The sequence below is a fragment of the Petaurus breviceps genome, unplaced genomic scaffold, assembly GCF_028583685.1.
Source record: "Petaurus breviceps papuanus isolate PSGF00001 unplaced genomic scaffold, PetGlider_PUasm1.0 90752, whole genome shotgun sequence".
Lineage (NCBI taxonomy): Eukaryota > Metazoa > Chordata > Mammalia > Diprotodontia > Petauridae > Petaurus > Petaurus breviceps.
In genome coordinates, this window is record NW_027187336.1 from 15,546,886 (window position 1) to 15,566,763 (window position 19,878).

Genomic DNA, 19,878 nt, shown 5'->3' on the forward strand with positions numbered 1-19,878 from the left:
AAGTAAATATGTTTGTGTATATATGTATCTATGTACACATAGATGCATATATTTTTAAAATCCATAAAAACTGTGTGTGGTAGGAGTTCTCAGTATCTTCCCTTTTTTTCATGGTGTTTTGACATGTTTGTGATTCTTGAATTTGCAATGAAATATACATATATATACAAGATGCATGTGTGTATGTATATATATGTGTATACATATACAATGCTCACACATAAGTATGTATGCATGCATGTATATATGCATGTATGTGTGTATGTATTTAAGAGGTAAGTTCCTTGTTGGCTAGAATCGTGTCTTTTCCTTGAGCTCTAGTATGAGACAGAGAGCAGGGGATAGTAGGTAGAGGGTCGACCTTGGAGTCTTTCTTTTTACACATGGTAGCTAATGACCAAGACTGCTAGTGTCCTCTGCTGAAGAAATCACAGATTCATACCAAAAAGAAAAAAAATTCACCTAGGAGACTGCACAATGATTTGCATACAAAGGGTGATCATAAATTTTCCTGTCTTGTTTTAGACTTCAGTCAGAAAGTTCTAAAAATTACTAGAGATTTTTGATTCAGCTTCAAAAGGATTTATATTTTATTGCAAATGAAACTTTGATTGAGCAGAGTACTTGTAGGGTTGAAGGTTCAGGGTTCTAGATAATGGTAGATTTTATTTCTGTTTCTTTCTTTTTTTTTATTTTAATGAAAATCTTTCTAAGATACTAATCCAGTTTTGTGCCTAAATAAGCAGGATACAAGAAGAATAATTGAGTTTTTATTTGAGGATTGAGAATCTTTCAGTGCTTGATAATTATTATTTAAAATATCTACTCCACTTTACAAAACATTTTTTGATTGCCTATAGCAGACTGGCATTGTATTAGCTGATAAAAAGGTTACAAAGGAAGTATAAGGTATAGTCACTACCCTATTTTTTTTACAGTCTTTATTTAGGAGAAAAGATATAATTAATCACAAGAATGATCAAATCACTATGCCAATGAAATAATAAAATAACAATGAATAAGTGCCTATTCAACTCACATTTATTTATTAATTATTAAGAAATAAATAATGTAGTTTATATTTGTTGATTTGTCAAAACTCAGGATTCATACAATAAGTACTATAGATAATCAGAGAATTAAGTGAAGAGTTTACTTTCTTATTATTTCCTGTCTTATAAAAGTAGAATTACTGCTCTCTACCTTGTTCAACATTAATTAGCTTATAATTAGCCTCTGTTAATTATACACACATAAAAATCTATGCATGTAAATATATATACATGCATAAATAATACATGTACATACATACATGTGCATTTATAAATATGCATGTATGCACTCCACCTTGTATAAGCCTGCTGCTCTGCCTGGTTTCAATTAAGATGCCCCTCCCAGGTCGAGCTCATCACTTTTAGAACTCAACACAATGTAACTCAAGCCTTTTTATTAATTGTATACTCAGTGCTTAGCACAGTGCCTGCTACATTCTAGGTGCTTAATAAATGTTTACTGGATGCATATGAATTTATAAAGAGGCCCTCTAAGTCTAATCCTTCATTTTATTGATCCAATCCAATAAATAATTATTAAATTCTTATTATGTTCCAGGTGAAATGACATCCCTAAAGTCACAGGGTAGTGGACCTTGGATCTGGACTCCAAATCTTCTAATGCCAAGGTTAGTGAGTTTTTTTCCCCATAATGTTGTCCTCTTCTATGCCAGTAATCATATTTAAAAGGCCAATGACATAAACTCGAACTTTTATAAGTCAATGTAACATATACCATCCTCTAGCTTAGGCAGCATTTATTCATTCATTCATTCATTCATTTATCTGTTCATCTATCTATCTATCTATCTATCTATCTATCTATCTATCTATCTATCTATCTATCTATCATTTTATAACAATGGCCACCACTTATTTTTCAGGTAGTAGTCCTTTAATTTTATTAAATTTTTTTCTTCACTTTTATAGAATTCCCCAAGTCTCTGGTTCTCTGGTACATGATGTTTTAAAATGACTTCATTTCTTTATTTAAAAACATGTAGTGGAGAATGGGTAGAAAAGGTGTTTTTTTTTCTCCCCACCTCAGTTGATATAATCACGGAAGGAACAGATAACAGAGGGAAGTATTAATGTATTTAATGATATCTAAAGATATTTCTAGAATGTATCTGTGCTCTGTTCTTCCCTTTCAAAGTTTAAAAAAGTTTTCTGATGAAATTGGAAAGGTAACTTGCCATTGGTTGGCAGAAGATTGGCCATGCCCCCCTCTTTAAAAAAAAAAAAACACTTGCCACCAGTTGGGGCTCTGGAAGCAGGAAGCTTTGTGGAGTGGGACCCTTCGGTCTCTATAAAGATTGGAGGTGGGGGGGGGGATTTCTCTCATTTCCCCTTCATCTCCCATTCATCCCTCAGGGGCCATGGCATCTCAAATGGAACTACTTGCCTGGGAAGAAGACAATGAAGCCCAACATGGAGTCTGAATGATGCAGAGATCTAGGTATTAAAAGAGCTTGATCTCTGGCAGCAGAGAAGGGGGCAATTTAGGGATTCAAAGGAGAACTAGAGCTGGCAACTGGAGTCAAGCTGTGTAAAGTAACAGACCCAGGCATCCCATCTATACAACCTGCTTAGTAAAGAAGCTATACCTATTGGTGGGCATTAGTTAAAAGATGCCACAAGAAAAGAAAGGACATAGGGGCTCTGCAGTGCTAGAGATATGAGTTACTTTGGCTATATGTGCTCCCTACATGTATACTTTACTATCAGTGTACTCTAAGTTTGTGTCCATTTTCCCCCTTGATTCTATATATTTGTGGTAGAGTAAGTCAGAGATTTAGGGAGGAAATATTTAGTAGCTACCATTTTCACTGGGTCATCTTTGTAAATACCTTTGTTTTGCTCTAATTTTGTCTATTAGCTGACTATTAAAGGTAAGAATACCTATGGGGGCTCATTAACTATAATTTTAGAAGTGTGGACCCACATAGTACCCTTAGATCCTAGAGTGGTAGTAACCCCTTGGCGACCCAACCTACGATCTATGAGTAACAAGTCAGGGAAGTACACCCAGAGGTGGTATAACACAAAAAAATAATGCCTGTTAAAAATAGATGTAATAATTTTAAAAGACTAGAGGGTTGAACATTCTAACATATCCATACTTAGGTTAGCTTCTGGATTTTGTTTTGATACCAGTTTATTTAAAAAAAAAAGATTTCGGGAAATTTATTTTCTACTTTGGATTGTTCCTGATGTAAGGTGGAACTATATCTAATGAAGTTAGCACTCAGGTCTTATTTTTGTTTTTCTCTTTGTCCATCAGCTTTGATTTGTCCTATTTGGTAAATTCAATTCCCAGAATGATTGAATATTCTAACATTGGTTTGGTCTGTTTCTCTGGGGCTTTCTTTGTTCTTTTTGCTATTGGTATTTTAGTTGGGTTCTTATCTTAAGAAACACATGTGTGTTTTTCTTTATGTTTCTGAACAATTTGTGAATGGCCTCAAAAACTTGTTTACAAAATGGCTTTTGCCTCAACTGCAGTGCTCTAAGCCAATAATGGCTTTGTAATAATTTAATGTATTTGAGTGTTTTAAAGAAACCTAATTATATAATGCCAAGTACTCTAGCTGAAAATTATCAGGTCTTAAAAAGAAGCTATGATTTAGTATATTTGTGGCATATATTCTATTCAATTTAAAAATACTTCTATAGGAATGCATTTTGTTTTCCAGGCTGCATACTTTTCTATTCAGCTAAAACACGAGTGGTATGAATTGTGACTGGCTTATTTCCTTGCCTAGAATCAATGTTACTCAAGGTTCTTCATCACCTTATCTTGTGCTACTTTAGCATCATTATTTCTATTATGGCTTGAATGTAGTACAAAGGAAAAAATAATCTTAGACTAACATTCCTAGGGTGGCAAGGTAGGTCTTTAAAAATAAATGTGCTGTGGTCAAGTGACAGATTTAGCAAATACTCTTTATTTACATATAAATGTGTACACATACTTTATATGTACACGGGAACTTCTGAGTATATATATATACACATATGTTTCCACATACTGTACAATATATATGTTTTTAAATTGCTTATAGAGGAAGGTAAAAAGACATGTCAATTAAATCATCACTTACAATAGTATTACAAAGCGCCTGACGAACTCAGAAGAGAGCAATACGTTCTAACCTGTACTACCATATACCACTAAGTCCAGTACAACTTGTACAAAACAGAACACTGTGTACAGAGCAGCAGCAAAAGGAAGAAATGGAAAATTAAGTTTTATGACAATAACAATCAAGTTTTATGGCTAGTGAGGTAAGATCATTTTGTTAGGATACCTCTTCCTACTCCAGTTCTTTTTCCAACACCATTTGAAATAAAAAGGAAGGAAGCAGCAAGAGAAATAAAGGAAAAGAAAGGAAGGAGCAAGAGAAATAGAGAGAAAAGAAGGAAGGAAGGAAAGAGCAAGAGAAAGATGAAAGAAAGAAAGGAAGGAAGGAAAGAAGGAAAGGGAGGGAGAAAAGGAGGAAGAAAGGAAAGAAGAAAAGGAAGGAAAGAGCAAGAGAAAGAAAGCGAGGAAAGAAGGAAGGAAGGGAGGGAGGGAAAAAAGAAAGAGCAAGAGAAAGATGAGAGTGAGGGAGGAAAGGAGGAATGAAGGAAAGAAGAAAGGAAGGAAGGAAGAAGGAAGTAAAGAAGGAAGGGAACAGCAAACAAAATAACCTTATGAATCCTGGCTTTTGAATGAAACCTATTTTTACAAACAGAATACCTTAGTCTGAAATTTTACAGAGCGACAGGGGAAATGGGTGATCTATAGTCTAGAAAGACATTCATTTAAGGGAACTCTAAGCAACAGAGATTTTCTTTTTTATCAACCAGCTCATCCTCCTTAATTGAGTCAGTGATGGTCCTGTTTTGTACCTTAAGGATTCACTTTATCATTTTAGAAAAATACCAAGGTCACAGACAGTGGATTGTAAAGGACCACAATCATTTTTAAGTAGACCAGAAAGTCTGCTTCATAAACCAGGCATCTTAGTCATCAGTATGGGAGCATTTTAACACTAACAAGCTTTCCCCTGACTCCCCCCCCCCATAGGGCCTTCCCCTTCAGTCCAAAAATAAATACAATCCAGGAACAAATTTGGAAGACAAGAAATATTAGGACTCCAGAATCCTTGATTCTCAATTTTCTCCCTATCTTTTTTAGTTGCTTCTTTCAATTCAAAGATAGTGTGTGTTTGTGTGTATGTGTGTTTTAAATTTGTGTGTGAAAAACCCCATGAGCAAATATTTGCTGTATTTAAGTTTTGATCATCTCAGTAGGCTGATAATGATTTTTTAAAATGGGTCTTTATTATTGTTAATAAGATTCCATGGTATCTCTTCTAATATCACTACAAACCAAAAATAGAATCATAAATAGGGCTAGAAGGGATCTAAGAAATCATTGAGTCCAACCCCCTCATTTAACAGATGAGGAAACTGAGGTCCAAAAAGATGAAGTGACTTGCCCAGGATTTGAACCCAGGTACTCTGTCTTTAAACCCATTGCTTTTCCCACTTCCAAAACAGTTATTAATCAGAAAAGATTACAAGCATGAGGGCCACAATAATAAGCCAAACCACATCAATTCAGTATAGCACATCTACTTCCATTAATGTGTATTAGTTCCACTGTGGCATAGTTTCCTCCTTTAAAGGTGAGTTTTCAAACAAGTTTTTCTCTTTGATCTTCCATAGAAGTGATTGCATGGGGGGGAGGGGGAGTGAAAACAAGAAAATCATGAAAAAAAAGCCAATGTTAGATATGCAACTCTTCTGTCCAATGCAGTCTTCAGCTGCTTCATGTATCTGCTGTTTTTTTAAAGCAGAATTCTAATACACATCTGAAAGGTAAGACTCATTTTCAAGTGTTTCTCACATGCAAAATTGTGTCCTTTCTTATGTCATGTTGCTACCACCTGATACCTCCCTTAGAAAAAACGAGCCACATTTCCAGACCATCATCTTAAATGAAAGAGATATTACAGAAACAGTTTGACTCTGTAGGTTACTTATGACATAGCACAAACACGGCCACAAACTTGAAGACTTTTATTTTTAATCATTTTAAAACCTGATAAGGAAGCAAGGTCCACTGCCCCAAACACAAGGACTCTTTATGGTGAGGAGCTGAACTCCATTCTCAGTTATTCCAGCCACAAATGCCCCCCAATCCTGCCATCTCCTAAAGATTTAGCCAGAGGATAAATACGGAGTCTCACTATGGTAATTGTAGTCAGGACAAACCTTTTGCACCAGTTTGTAATCGACGCTGTAAAAGGCAATGTAAATGCAAATAACCTTAAAGGGTTTGGAGCACAGCCAAGAGACGTGACTCTGAGTCTGTTCCTGGTAGCAGATCTTCGAAGGGTCGAAGTTGCACAATGCAGTCTTCTTTGCCCGGTCTGTTTTTTCATACTCAATGCGGCAATTGAAAGATTTGGACTCCTTGGTCTCTAATGTGGACTGGGGGGAGACTTCAAATTCTACCACTTTGGATGGCGGTACCAGGCTCACGGAGACATTTCCAAGACCCGTGGAGTTATGTCGGAAATAAACGCTAAAGGTTCCATTGCCGTGGTCGACAATTTTCCCCGTGATGAGAAGGTTGAGTTTCACAGTCTTAATGTTGGAATGGAAGTCACCCCATCCAAACATTTTCTTAAATTTCCCTGTTTTTACTATTGGCCTACGCTTAGTTCTTGCCAACGGCTCCTGAACTTCCGTGATGTTGGACAACCAATCCCAAAAGTTTTCTATGCTGTCTGCGTATGACATCTGACCGGGCTTTGACACTGGAGACTGTTTAACAAACAGGCGTAAAGGATTGATGATCCTTGAGTGGACCTCGTTATCGACCAGTGTGTCGGCAGCATCTTTGTCTTCCCAATCCAGCCCCTCTGAGGCGTGTGCTATTTTTTTGCTGTCACAAAATAGCTGTTTGAAGAGAAAAAAAAAAGAGAGAGAGAGAAGAATATCAGTTTGGTCTTTGAGCTCATGACTGTTGAAGTTAAAATACCTGAAGCATAAAAGGGAAATCGTTTCACTGTTACTTAAAGGTCTGCTAAATAGAATTTCACACACACAGCTGGACTTCACCAATGTACCAAGATAAGCATTATTTCAAGCCATATAGAACGGCGAGTGCACAGAAATTAAAGTGATGACTTGCAACATTTAAAAAACCCCATAGAAATTCATTTTTAACAAGCTGACACAATTTTAGCCCCTATTTCTGTAAACATTCCAACCTTTATCTTTTCTCAGATCAGAAGCAGGGCATCTTCATTTCTTTGGGACTTCATTTATTTATAAGTGGTTGTTTAGCCTAAATGAAAATATTTATATCATCAAAGTGTTTAAGGTGTTTTTTCTCAGGAAGAAGAACAGCCTTCTGGAAGTCTTGTGGATTTATGAAGATCATCTGATTTGGAAATATTCTAAATTTTTTGAAAATATTTTTTTTTCTGAAAAAAAGTTTAATTTTTCTTTTGAGCATAGGTTTCATCATAGTGAGGAAATCATAGGGTCACAGACTTAATTATTGCTTAAAGGGATCTTAGAGGCTTATGGTCCAATCTCCTCATTTTACAGTTGAGGAAGCTGAGGTCCAAAGGGGCTAAATGGCTTGCCTAATGTCATGTAGTAAGCATCAGAGAAAGGATTTGAAGTCATGTTCTCTAACTCCAAATCTAGGGCTCTCCCCCGTACCAAACAGCCTCTCCAGTATGGAACCCTAGGGTAGAAACTCTTCTTACTTATGTATATCCACAATCAGATGTAATTTGTAATCTAAGAAGTTATTTTTGGTACTTAAAGAACAAGGGACTAGTCTAGGGTCACACAAGTGATATGTGTCTGAAGCAGAACTGGAACTCAGGTCTTCTTGACTCCATGGTTGGCCCTGAAACCATTCTCCCATAATAACTCTCTGCTGCTTTGGTCTAGTTTTGTTCAAAGGCTTAGGCTATGCATTTTCATACAAGTTGGAAAGATTTCACATCAGGTGCTATGTGCTTTACTTTTTTTTTTTAATTTAAGCAATTGGGGTTAAGTAACTTGCTCAATGTTACACGGCCAGTTATTTCTGGGTGTGGTGCTAAGTATCTGAGCCCGGATTCGATCCCCAGGTCATCCCAACACTGGGGTTGGTGCTTTTACTCACTGTGCTACCTGGCCACCCCAAGGTGCTTTACTTTTTAATTTCTGGGATTATGAAGGCACATCTAGGATATCTGACTATACAGAGGAGTGAATATTATGCAAACCGAGTTATATTAATTCCTTTTTTTGTTTTTATTTTTTAAATTCTAAACTTAAATACCAAATAAAATGGGCATTTCCATATATATAGTACAACAACAAAAAAAGAAAATTGTGTATGGCATTTCAGATCTCCATTATAAGTGCAGTTTACTTTTCTTTTTAAGTATAATTGTTTGAGAAGAATAAATCCAACCTGTAGTTGTTTAAGTATAATAAATTCAAGCAGTTGAATAATAAATTAAATTTCAAAGGTCTCTTGCTTTTCAGTCCTCCTTTCTGGCTTTCCTCTGTTCTCTTCTTTGAATTTTAAGAAAATAGTTTCAATCATCACTCCCCTTTCCTTCCTTCCTTCCTTCCTTCCTTCCTTCCTTCCTTCCTTCCTTCCTTCCTTCCTTCCTTCCTTCCTTCCTTCCTTCCTTCCTTCCTCTATTTTTATCCCTTATCTCTCTCCTCACACTGGGGAAAAAAGAAAAATAAACACATAGTGCTTTATTTCTAAAGAAGAATGACATTCATTGTACTTAATTTTTTTTTTTTACCAATTCCAAAATGCTGGATTTCATATAATAAACATAGAAGAACATTTTTTTTCTTTTTCTTTTTCCAGAATTCATATTGCAAAACAGGAAGTAAAATAATTTGGTTGCTTCCTTGTACACTTTTAGTGACTTTGTAAATCACTTCTAAAATTAAATTTGCGAAATAATTACAAAATCTCAAGTGGCAGCACTATTGTATACCAAACTGTTGCCTGTTTTGAATATTTCTGGTTGAGTTATAAAGTCTGGAAGTAATGTTTCTAATACTGACAGATACTTATCTCTAATGGTACAGTCCTCTGTTGTAATGATTCTATGGAAAACTGTCAGTATGATGGAAAGGATATGGAACATAGGTAAGGGAAGAAGTAACATTATATTTGTATGTTATTTCTGAAACCCTCTCAACTTTGGGGAAGCACTAGGAAAGACCTTTTAATAGCTGGATACACAGAGATAATTGTTTTGAATCCAGTTTTACAAAGAACAAATGCATTTGAGCTTCTGTATAATCATTTTCACAATAGGTCAGAATTCAGCATAAAGCCTGGAGGCCAGGTGGCGCAATAGACAGAGCTCCAGGCATGAAGTCAGGAGATTAATTTTTTTTTTTGGGGGGGGGAGTTCAGATCTGACTTTAGACACTTACTAGCTGTGTGACCCTGGGCAAGTCATTTAACCCTGTTTGTCTCAGTTTCCTCATCTGTAAAATGACCAGGAGAAGGATATGGCAAATTACTACAGTATCTTTATCAAGAAGACCCCAAATGGGATCATGAAGAGTTGGACATGACTGAAAACAAAGAAGCAAGCAAACTGAAAGCAACCATCTTTAACTCATCCAAAGAGATTTAGTTATAAAAGTACTCAAACTCCATTGTTATAAGGTGGTTTCAGCTGAAAGGTAGCCCCAGACCAAACCTCAGAATGTACACCATGGCAAGTTCCAATATATCTTTTAGGCTAAGAGAGAATAAAATGTGGTAAAAGTGTGTGGTTAATTTACCTCCCATCAGTCTCACTTTTTGTTGGTATTTAAAATATTAATTGCTTCTTTAATCTAATTAGCATTTGTTCAAGATTTTGAATTAGGATGTCAATTTTGGGTTTGGGGTAGGGTAACCAAATTTAGCTTTCCAGTTCTTGGTATTTGAAAGCATCCCAAGGTGAGACTTTAACCCATCTTCCTTGCCTCCACAGTTGGATAATGATGATCTTCCCCAGGCCTGGAGACACCAAAGACCATTTTGGTTCCTTCTGATGTTAGGATACTTCTTGAAACTGAGTTATTCTACAATGTTCAGGATAATGGCTTCAGCTCTTTCCCTTACGTCATCTTGAATTCTAGTTGAACCCAGATGGAATGAATAGAAATGTCCTTTGTCAATCCTCAAAAATTGCCTGTAGTTTATAGTCAGATTAGATGCAGCTTTCTTAGAAGCCTCCTCCCCTCTAAAGAAAACCAAACCAAGCCCCAACAAGCTTTACTTTGTTTCATTGAATCTAATGCATTTCATTCATGTATTCATTATATATTATATCTGTATATGTAGGCACATACGTACATGTTTGTAGATATATATATTTATGTGTATATGTGTGTGCATGTGTGTGTATACATACATACAGAGAGTGAGAGAAGAGAAGAGAGAGAGATATGGAAGGATATGGAAGGGGGAGAGAGAGGGAGAAGGAGAGAAAGACAGACAAAAGACAGAGAACAAATCAAGAGTGTGATTTCATCAATGTAGGGGGCTCTCAAGAAGAAAATTTCCTCAGCTAATACAGTTTGGTCACTGTCTCTGAGACTTTGATTATTAAAGAGCTGTCATGGGCACCAAGAGGTTACATGGGCCATACAGCAAGAAGGTTGCAAAGGTAGGGTTTGAATTCCAATCTTCCTGTCCTTAGGACAGTTCCCTCTCTACTAGGCTTCAATCTCTATGAAATTTGCCTTTCTTCTATATATGATCCAAAGTAGTGACTTTGTTATTCTAAAATATGGAATCAGAAACTTGAGAATGAAAGTGATCCCAACAAATGTTTTGTCTGAGTCTTATGTCATAGATAAAAAGAAGATAAGTTACTCCCTCAAAATCATCAAAAAGCAAGGGGTAGAACCAGTATTAAAACCCAGCTATTTTGAGTTCAAGGAAAGTGAAATCTTTCTTCTATATTCTGCTGCCTTCCTTTGTTGTTTGGCTCATTCCCTCTATTTTCTGGGCACAATTATTCAAAATTCTTGGGTTTTAAGGTTTTGCCCATCCCTTTTCCATTGAGTACTTGTGGTTCAGATAGTCTAATTTGTCAGTCTGTATGCTTTCCAGGCTGAAGTCATTTCCTGGTCCTTGATAGATGGTGGCTACATTGTTTGCTAAGTAAAGAACTGGGCATGTGTGTATAGGTCCATCGTGTTTTGTGCTTGTAGCTCATATCAGGATTTTCATGGAATATAGTAGTAGGCATAACTTGGTCCTACTTAATGTTATTTGGTAATTACATGATTTAGAGTTTGAAGAGACTTCAGAGAGCATCTAATCTAAACATCTTAAAAACCCCCCACATATGTGAGGACACTGAGGTCAAGAACATTTGAATGACTTACATAAGACAACATAGATAGAAAATAGAAAAGCATGGATTTGAACTCTGAGTTGTTTGACTCCAAATACAGAGCTCTATGCTTTTTTTAGAATCCACAACTTTATCTGTGTACCTCTATTCATACAAATCACAATGCTTTTACTTCTTAGTGAATCTTAATAGGTTTTCTTTATTGCTGTAGTTCAAAATAATTCATGATGTGGTAGCTATCTGATGCTGAGATTTGGGAATATAATTTTATACTGCACTGATATAGCACAACATAATAGTTATATGGCAATTATTACTAGGAAACAGTGGACTAGGCAGGCAGAGAACCATGACTTCATACACATTTATAGGGATGACATTTGGTGGCTATATCTGGAACAGCTCCTGCTAAATACTTTCGGACTCATTCATTAATCACCTCCAAAAAACTTCTGGGGAGGGTGGTTGGTTAAGACACAAGCATGCTTTCTGTTCTTATTGTTATCCCTTGGGGTCCACAGTATAAATGGACAAGGACTGAACCCACTCTTTCTTCTCTATTTGACCTATGAAATATGTCTTTTTGCTGCTTTACTATTAGTCTTAAATTCATGTATATATGTGTGTGTGTGTACATTTATATATGCACACATTCATACACATATGAATGTATATGTGTTGGTGTGTATGTGTATCACACATATGTCTATATGAGTGTATATATACACATATATGCATATATACATACACATATATGTGTATATTTCTTTTCACCTCTATTTTCTTACTGGTTTTATTTCTACTTCCCTTCTCTTTGAGGGAGGGTGATGCCTCATTTACTATTTTGCTTTTTTATTTACTTTTAATTTCAAATTTCAGACCTTTAAAAACCATTATCATTACCACTCCTTCACTAAGCAGGCCCTTCTTTTCTCCATTTAAAACTTTCTCTTCCCCTATGCACATGAAACAGCCCTGCTTGTTATCAGTGCCAGAATCAAATTCTTTTTTCTTTTCAACCCTTTGTTATCACATTCTCCCTTTTGCTTTTCCTCCTTTATCTTTTCCTTGATGTAGCACCCTGCTTGGTTTCAGCTCCTCGCTGCCATTGTTTTTAACCTATAAATCTTGAAGCCATTATTCATGAAGCTATAGGGGATATTTCTGGCTCCCTGAACTCACCCATTACTAATTGATGTGGTGGTAACAGAGGTTTCTGACCTTGTAGGGTATAACCTGTCTCATATTGGCACATTTCAGAATATATGACAGATCCCACAAGATAATAGGAACTCTAGGAGATTCTCCAAATCCTTCTGTTATATCACAATTTAGTTATCTTAAATATTGCTTAAAACAGAGTATTTTGAATGCAGTTTTTTAAAAAAGGAACACAGTTCTAGAGGAGTATACATGGTGACAATATTTAAATTCTATAGGTATAACCACGTTAAGAATATAGGGATGCAAAAATGTAAATTTACTGGAAAAAATAGGGGATGATTCTTTGCTTCATAAACAGATTTTTACCTGTTTTGAAAAAATATTCATAGTTCCTTTAAATGCTTCCTCAAATAACTTTAAAATAGAATTTGATTTACAAAGATTCAATGAACAATTCTTCAGGTACGCATCTGTTGGGTAAAACAAAGTTCATGTATACAGTGTAAGTGGTCCAACCTTTAATAAGCAGACTTGACTAACACAGTACATATCTGCAATTTTCTTTCTCCCAAGGTAAAAATCTATAAGAATTGAATGAACTGTTTTGTCTTTTGACCTCTGTCCCCTCATGCCATCGTGTTTCTGAAGTCTGCTGCTGGGACTGCTTTCATTCTCCAAGTAGCAAAAGAAGTCAGTTAACCTGACCAAATTGTAAATTTGACAAAGACTGGGCCCTTATTCCATTTTTGTTGTTGTTCAGTCATTTTCAGTCATGTCTGATGACATTTGAGGCTTTCTTGGCAAAGAGACTGGAGTGATTTGCCATTTCCTTCTCTGCTCATAGGGGCCATATATAGCCTGGTTATTGTTTTCAAATACAAAGTATCTATAGGAGGGGCCACATTTGCTAGTGGCCATTCTCACCAATCTTCTAAAAGGATGAAGACCCCTACCAGAAGCATGGATACCAATAGAACTCCAGTTCCCTCGGTGAGCCCAGCACCACTCATTCCTCCTCCCTCAACTTGCCTTCTAGTCTTATACCATTCAGCACTTTGCTTCCCTCCTGCCCTTAATTGTACTAAGGGATGGCTTGGCTGCAAATACAAATAAATAAAAACAAAGAAACAACAACAACAAAAAGCCAAGGTGGCATTTCATAGCATTATCACAGCATTTCATAGCAAGTCTTCAGAATATAACTTCCCTGTGGTTAAAACCATGACCTTCATAGGATCATAGAGAACTGGAAATGACCTTGAAGGTAATGAGGCCAGTCCCCTCTGTTTTACAGAAGATAAAACTGAGACCCAAACAAGCTAAATGATTGGAATAGGATCACACAGAAAGTGGCAGAACAGAGATTCTAACCCAGGCCTCCAAATCGAAATCCATTACTTTTTTCATTGCCCTTCTTCTTAACGGACTTTCAGAATAAAGCAAATCTCTTGGACCTCCTATGAATCTTTGGGGAAGGAATGAAGAACAGCCTCAGGCCTCCTGTAGTCTAGTTGAATGTGTCCCCCAGGTCACCAGGATATTAACATCCTGTCAATATTACTTAAAATCTGGTTAGCAATCAAGTAACTTGCTTAGTGGCAGACGTCAAGCTAATGGCTGAGCAAGTTTCATCCTTCTCAGCTCTAGGCTTTCCATGGACACCTCCATGACATTTCTTGAGGGTTCTAGTTCCGCTGGATTCTGAGCTCTATCTAGATCATAAGGGAAATGAGGCAGAGGTGAGATCGGCTCCAAAACCCTTTGGGAAACTTTTGTTCCAAAGTACCAAATGAGTCAGCAAAGGGAGCTGATAGTATAAAGAGCCTAGCGGGCACCCTCTTGCTCAGACAGACAATTTCTATGATATGACATGCAAGTAAAAGACTGTAGGTGGTTCTGAACCTGTTGGCAAACCACTCTGTCCAAGGCAAGATCATTAGATTTTATCTACAAAATATATGGCTGTATCTCCCCGGTAACTTCTGTGTTTCTCCAGGCTCTTCATGCTAATTTCAGTATCACTGCTCTCTTTTGTCCTGTGTATTACAATAATAATGCAAAAAACACTCAGCTGCTGGAACAAAAACCTGGGTTTGAAAAAGGGTGGGGGTAGGGGAAGGGGGAGGGAAGAGGAATTGCTATGCTTTATCTGTTTGAACATTCCATGATTTCAACACATTTATCAAAGCTTAAGTAATTTACGTCTTGGCAGGGTGTATCAATTTCACAAAGCATACACATTAGCTAGATATAATGATATCATATTAGCTTTTTCTGTATCTCACAGTAGAGCTTGAAAAGATTAATAAAAGCTCAAACCTTCATCAATTAAATAAAGCAGGTGGGGGGAGAGGGGAGATGAATAAAATTGTATTCCTTTGCAGCTCCTTTGTTGTTGGAAAAGGATGACAGGTTCTAATCATTCATCATAACAAGCTGAAGTTGAACTTTACTGATAATTAAATGTGCTTTTTCCCAAAAGGCAGAGAAGCTACAGTGAGTTTTATAGTAGCAGATGTGAGAGCTGTCAGGAATTCTGTAAAGAATTTAGGAACTAAAGATAATCTTCCTTTGAGAAAATTGCATCAGCAGTCATTTGAAAAATTCTGCTTGCTTTTATCTTATTTTATTTTTTATATTCTTACTTGGGCTATATGTTTTTGTCATCGTAAACTAAGCTTAAATTGCATCTAAGCCAGCAGTACTTTGCTTAGGATTGATTTTTGACATTTGGTACATCTCATGTACTTTAATTTATCCAGACATAGAGTAGTCCTGAATAGCTTAGGATGACTCTAGAGTTTTCAATGTAATCAGTCTATTATTTTGACACTGAAGTCATTTAATCACATAGAGGCATCCTGGTGTAATGGAAAGAGCATTGGTCTGGGTGTTGGAAGATCTAGATTCCTAGGCAAGCTCTGCCACTAACTAGATGATCTTGGACAAGTCATTTCATTTTTCTGGGTCTTCCATTTTTTTCTCTACTATAAAATGAGAGGGTTAGTCCAGATCAGAAGTGATGTGGTCCCCAACACTCCCCAGTGCAGCCCTTAATTATATTAAAACGTAATTGGGAAATGCTTAACAAAATAAATAAAACATACCTTATGTTAAATTTTAAAACTAAATCAATATGCAACCTGTGAGGATCCTTATTATGTGGATTAGTGGCCTCCATTTTTATTTGAGTTTGACCTCAGTGGTCTAGATGACCTTTAAGATGCCTTATAGCTCTAATATCCAAGATTCTACTTTTCATTAAAGATGAAGGGTTTGGGTTTTGTTTTGTTTTGTTTTTAGAAAATGGAACTCTCTCAAGTTTACTCTCATTTTATTATCCACAAAGCCCTTGAATCTGAAAGAACTAAGTTCAAAGTCTTTTTTTACCACTAGCTGGGGCATAGGGAAGTGACTATGGCAAATCACACAATCTCTTTGAATGTCAATTTCTGCATCTACAAAATGTATCACACAGGATTGTTGTGGGACTCAAATAAGATGATAAATATAAAATTTAAACTGCCATGTAAATATCGATTATTATTTCCCAGTTTAGGAGTCAATCTCACATATTCTTCCTGGCTGGCTTTGAAGGGTACCCTTTGCATTCCTACATGCTTAGACATAGAAGATAGAATTGGCAAAAGACTGAACAGAACCCTTCACAGGCATTTATTTTTATGTACTACTCTTGTTTTGTTTACATGGGACTCATTGGTGATTCAGGACCACACACACTACCTACTGTCGCTTGGGACAAAGAACAATGGACTTTCACCTCTTATACCAGTGTTTTTCTGTCCTAGTTTCTTTCTTTTTTAAATTAAATTTATTTATTTATTTTTAGTTTATAACATTCAGTTCCACAATCCCTTGAGTTTCAAATTTTCTCCTCTTCCCTCTCCTCCTCTCCTGCCTACCCCCTTCTTGGCAGCATGCAATCAGATATAGGATCTACAAATATCTTCACATTAAACATTAGTCAGGTTGTAAAGAAGGATTATAACCAATGGAGTGAACAATGAGAAAGAGGAAATAAAATCAAACAAAAAAAAGAGAGAGAGCAAGTAGTTTGCTTCAATCTGAATTCAGATTCTGTAATTCTTTCTCTGGATGTGGATATCTCTTTCCATCATGAGTCTTTTGGTGTTGTCTTATAACCTTGCATTGCTGAGAGGAACCCAGTCTATCAAAGTTAGTCATCACACATATGATGTATCTGTAATTGTGTACAACTTTGTCCTGGTTCTGCTCTTCTCACTCAACATCAGTTTATATAAGTCTCTCCAGGTTATTATGAAGTCTGTCTGCTCCTCATTTCTTATAGCACAATAATATTCCATTACATTCCTATACCACAACTTGTTTAGCCATTCCCAAATTGATGGGCATCCCCTTGATTTCCAATTCTTTGCCACCACAAAAAGAGCTGCTATAAATATTATTGCACATATGTGTTCTTTTCCCACTTCTATGATCTCTTTGCAATACAACCCTAGAAGTGGTATTGCTGGGTCAAAGGTTTCTGTCCTAGTTTCCAGGACAAAAGATGAACTTTCCTCTTGTATCTAAGTGTAGGTTTCTAGACTAGTGGGTTAAGGAAATAGTGCTAGGGAAATGTAGGAAGGAAAATTAGGCTTTTTGGAATTTTGAACTTAATTGATATTTTCTGGGTTTTTTTTTTTTTTTTGGTGGTTGTAGTAGTGTCTGACTCTGTGACTCCATGGACCAGGACATGTCAGGCATGTCTATCCTCTACTATCTCCTGAAATCTTTTCAAGCTCATGTTCATTGCTTCCATGACACTATCTATCTATCTCATCCTTTGCCAGCCTCTTCTTCTTTTGCTTTCAATCTTTCCCAACATCAAGGTCTTTTCCAGTGAATCTTGTCTTCTCATTATGAGGTCAAAGTATTTAAGTTTCAGCTTCAGTATTTGATCTTCCACAAATAGTCTGAAATTATTTCTTTAAGTATTGACTGATTTGATCTCCATGCTACCCAAGGGACTCTCAACAGTCTTCTTCAGAATCACAATTAGAAAATACAAATTCTGTAGAACTCAGTTTTCCTTACAATTCAACTCTCAAAGTCATAACTTTCACTATACAAATCTTTGTTGGCAAGGTGATGTGTATATTTTTTAATATGCTGTCCAGATTTGCCATAGCTTTTTTTTCCAAGGAGCAAGCCTCTTTTAATTTCATGTATGCAGTCACCATCTGTAGTGATCTTTGAGCCCAAGAATATAAAATCTGACACCGCTTCCATTTCTTCTCCCTCTATTTGTCAGGAAGTGATGGTACCAATTGCCATGATGTTAGTTTTTAAATTTTTATTAGTTTATGTTAAACTTCAAGCCAGCTTTTACACTCTCCTCTTTTAACATTATCAAGCGGTTTCTTAATTGTTCTTCACTTTCTGCCATAAGAATGGAATCATCTGTATATCTGAGACTGTTGCTTTTTCTCCAAGCAACCTCAATTATGGTTTTTGATTTATGCAGCTTGGCATTTTATTTGATGTACTCTGCATATAAGTTAAATAAATAATGTGACAATACACAACCTTGTTATATTCTTTTTCTAATCTTAAACTAATCAGTTATTCCATGTTCAGTTCTAACTGTTGCTTCTTTACCCACATCTAGGTTCCTTAGGAGATATGTAAGATGACCCAATACTCCCATCTCTTTGAGGACTTGCCATATTTTATTGTGATGAACACAGTCAAAGGCCTTAGTGTAGCCAATGAATCAGAAGTAGATGCTTTGCTGGAACTTCTTGTTTTCTCCATAATCCCACAAATGTTGGCAATTTGGTCTCTAGTTCTTCTGCCTCTTTGAAAACCACTCTAGTCTGGTAATTCTTGGTTCATAAATTGCTGAAGCTTAGCTTGCAGAATCTTAAGCATAACCTTACCAGCATGTGAAATAAGCAACTGTTTGGTAATTTGAATATTCTTTGACATTGTCCTTCTTTAGGATCGGGATATAAATTGATCTTATCCAATCCAGTAGCCACTTCTGAGTTTTCCAAATTTGCTGGCATATTGAGTGAAGAAAAACTCAGCTGGAATTCCATTACCTCCACATATGGTCAGCAATGCTTCCCAAGGCCCACAACTTTATTCTCTAGGATATCTGACTGTAGATCAGTAACCACACCATCTTGGTTGTTAATGATTGTTAAAATCTTGTGTAGCTCTTCTGGGTTTAATTTCTATGTAATATATCCAGTGCTATTATTAAACACATAATCATAGCAGTACTTTACCTGCACAGTTCAAAAAGTCAAATGTCTATGCCATATTTTATAAAGCAATTTTTAGTTTTCTTTCAGATCAACAGGATTTTAGATATTAATTATGTATATGGACCCTGGACTTAGAGTTAGAGGATTTAGAAGTGGAGAACCTGGGTCTGCTCCTTACTACCTGTGCAAACTTGGGCAAATCACTACTTTCCTGGACCATCTTTGTAAAATAATGTGGTTAGTCTAGGAGGATGATCCCAGGACTTCTCCTACCATTGTGCCAGTCTTTTAGAAATTTAGCCAGCAGTCCCTTCTGATTTCTGCCTTTAATTTGGTGCCTCTCCTCTCAAATGGGTAAAATCAGATAACAAAGCATATATTTTACATTTAATAAATAGACAGGCTTTGAGTGGTTTAAGGACAAAGTACTTAGATTTGCAGTAGCTTTGTGATAGTTATTGTGAGTGTCTGAAAGCTTTTGTCTTCCTTTCTAGTTTAGAAATGTTTCAGAGGGTTGAGGTTGTCTTAAAACTGACCTCCACATGACAGCAAGAGCAACAAAACAATTTACATATACGTATAGGATCTATGTAAATTTTACATTTAGCAATTTACATATAGCACTTCAAGGTTTACAAAATGCTTTCCCAACAATAACCCTTGAGTTATTTAGCTACTTTTTTTTTTTGCTTTTTGGAGGGGGGAGGGAAGGGCAATTGGGGTTAAGTGACTTGCCCAAGGTCATAAAGCTAGTAAGTGTTGAGTGTCTGAGGACAGATTTGAACTCAGGTCCTACTGATTCCAGGGCCAGTGCTCTATTCTCTGCACCACCTAGCCACCCCAATTTAGCTACTTTCTTCCAAAGGAAGGTAAACCCTAATATATTCCTCTATGCCTACAGGATTATTTCAAGTGAGCTGAGGGCAGAAATTTCTACAGGAGAATGATTTTTTAAATGATTATCATTTGCGAACTGATGAACAGATTGGCTAAGTGGCTTTCACGGGA

General features: G+C 36.4%; 1 protein-coding gene across 1 annotated transcript in view; it reads right to left on the reverse strand.

Annotated features, from left to right (window-relative positions):
- Window positions 1-3,623: 3,623 nt before the first annotated feature.
- The window catches only part of NXPH2 (neurexophilin 2), a 35,940-nt gene continuing 19,685 nt past the window's right edge, over window positions 3,624-19,878 (reverse strand). The window contains exon 2 of the mRNA XM_069067864.1: window positions 3,624-7,007. Coding sequence (XP_068923965.1) covers window positions 6,264-7,007 — 744 coding nt within the window. The 3' untranslated portion in view covers window positions 3,624-6,263. The remainder of the gene's footprint in view (window positions 7,008-19,878) is intronic.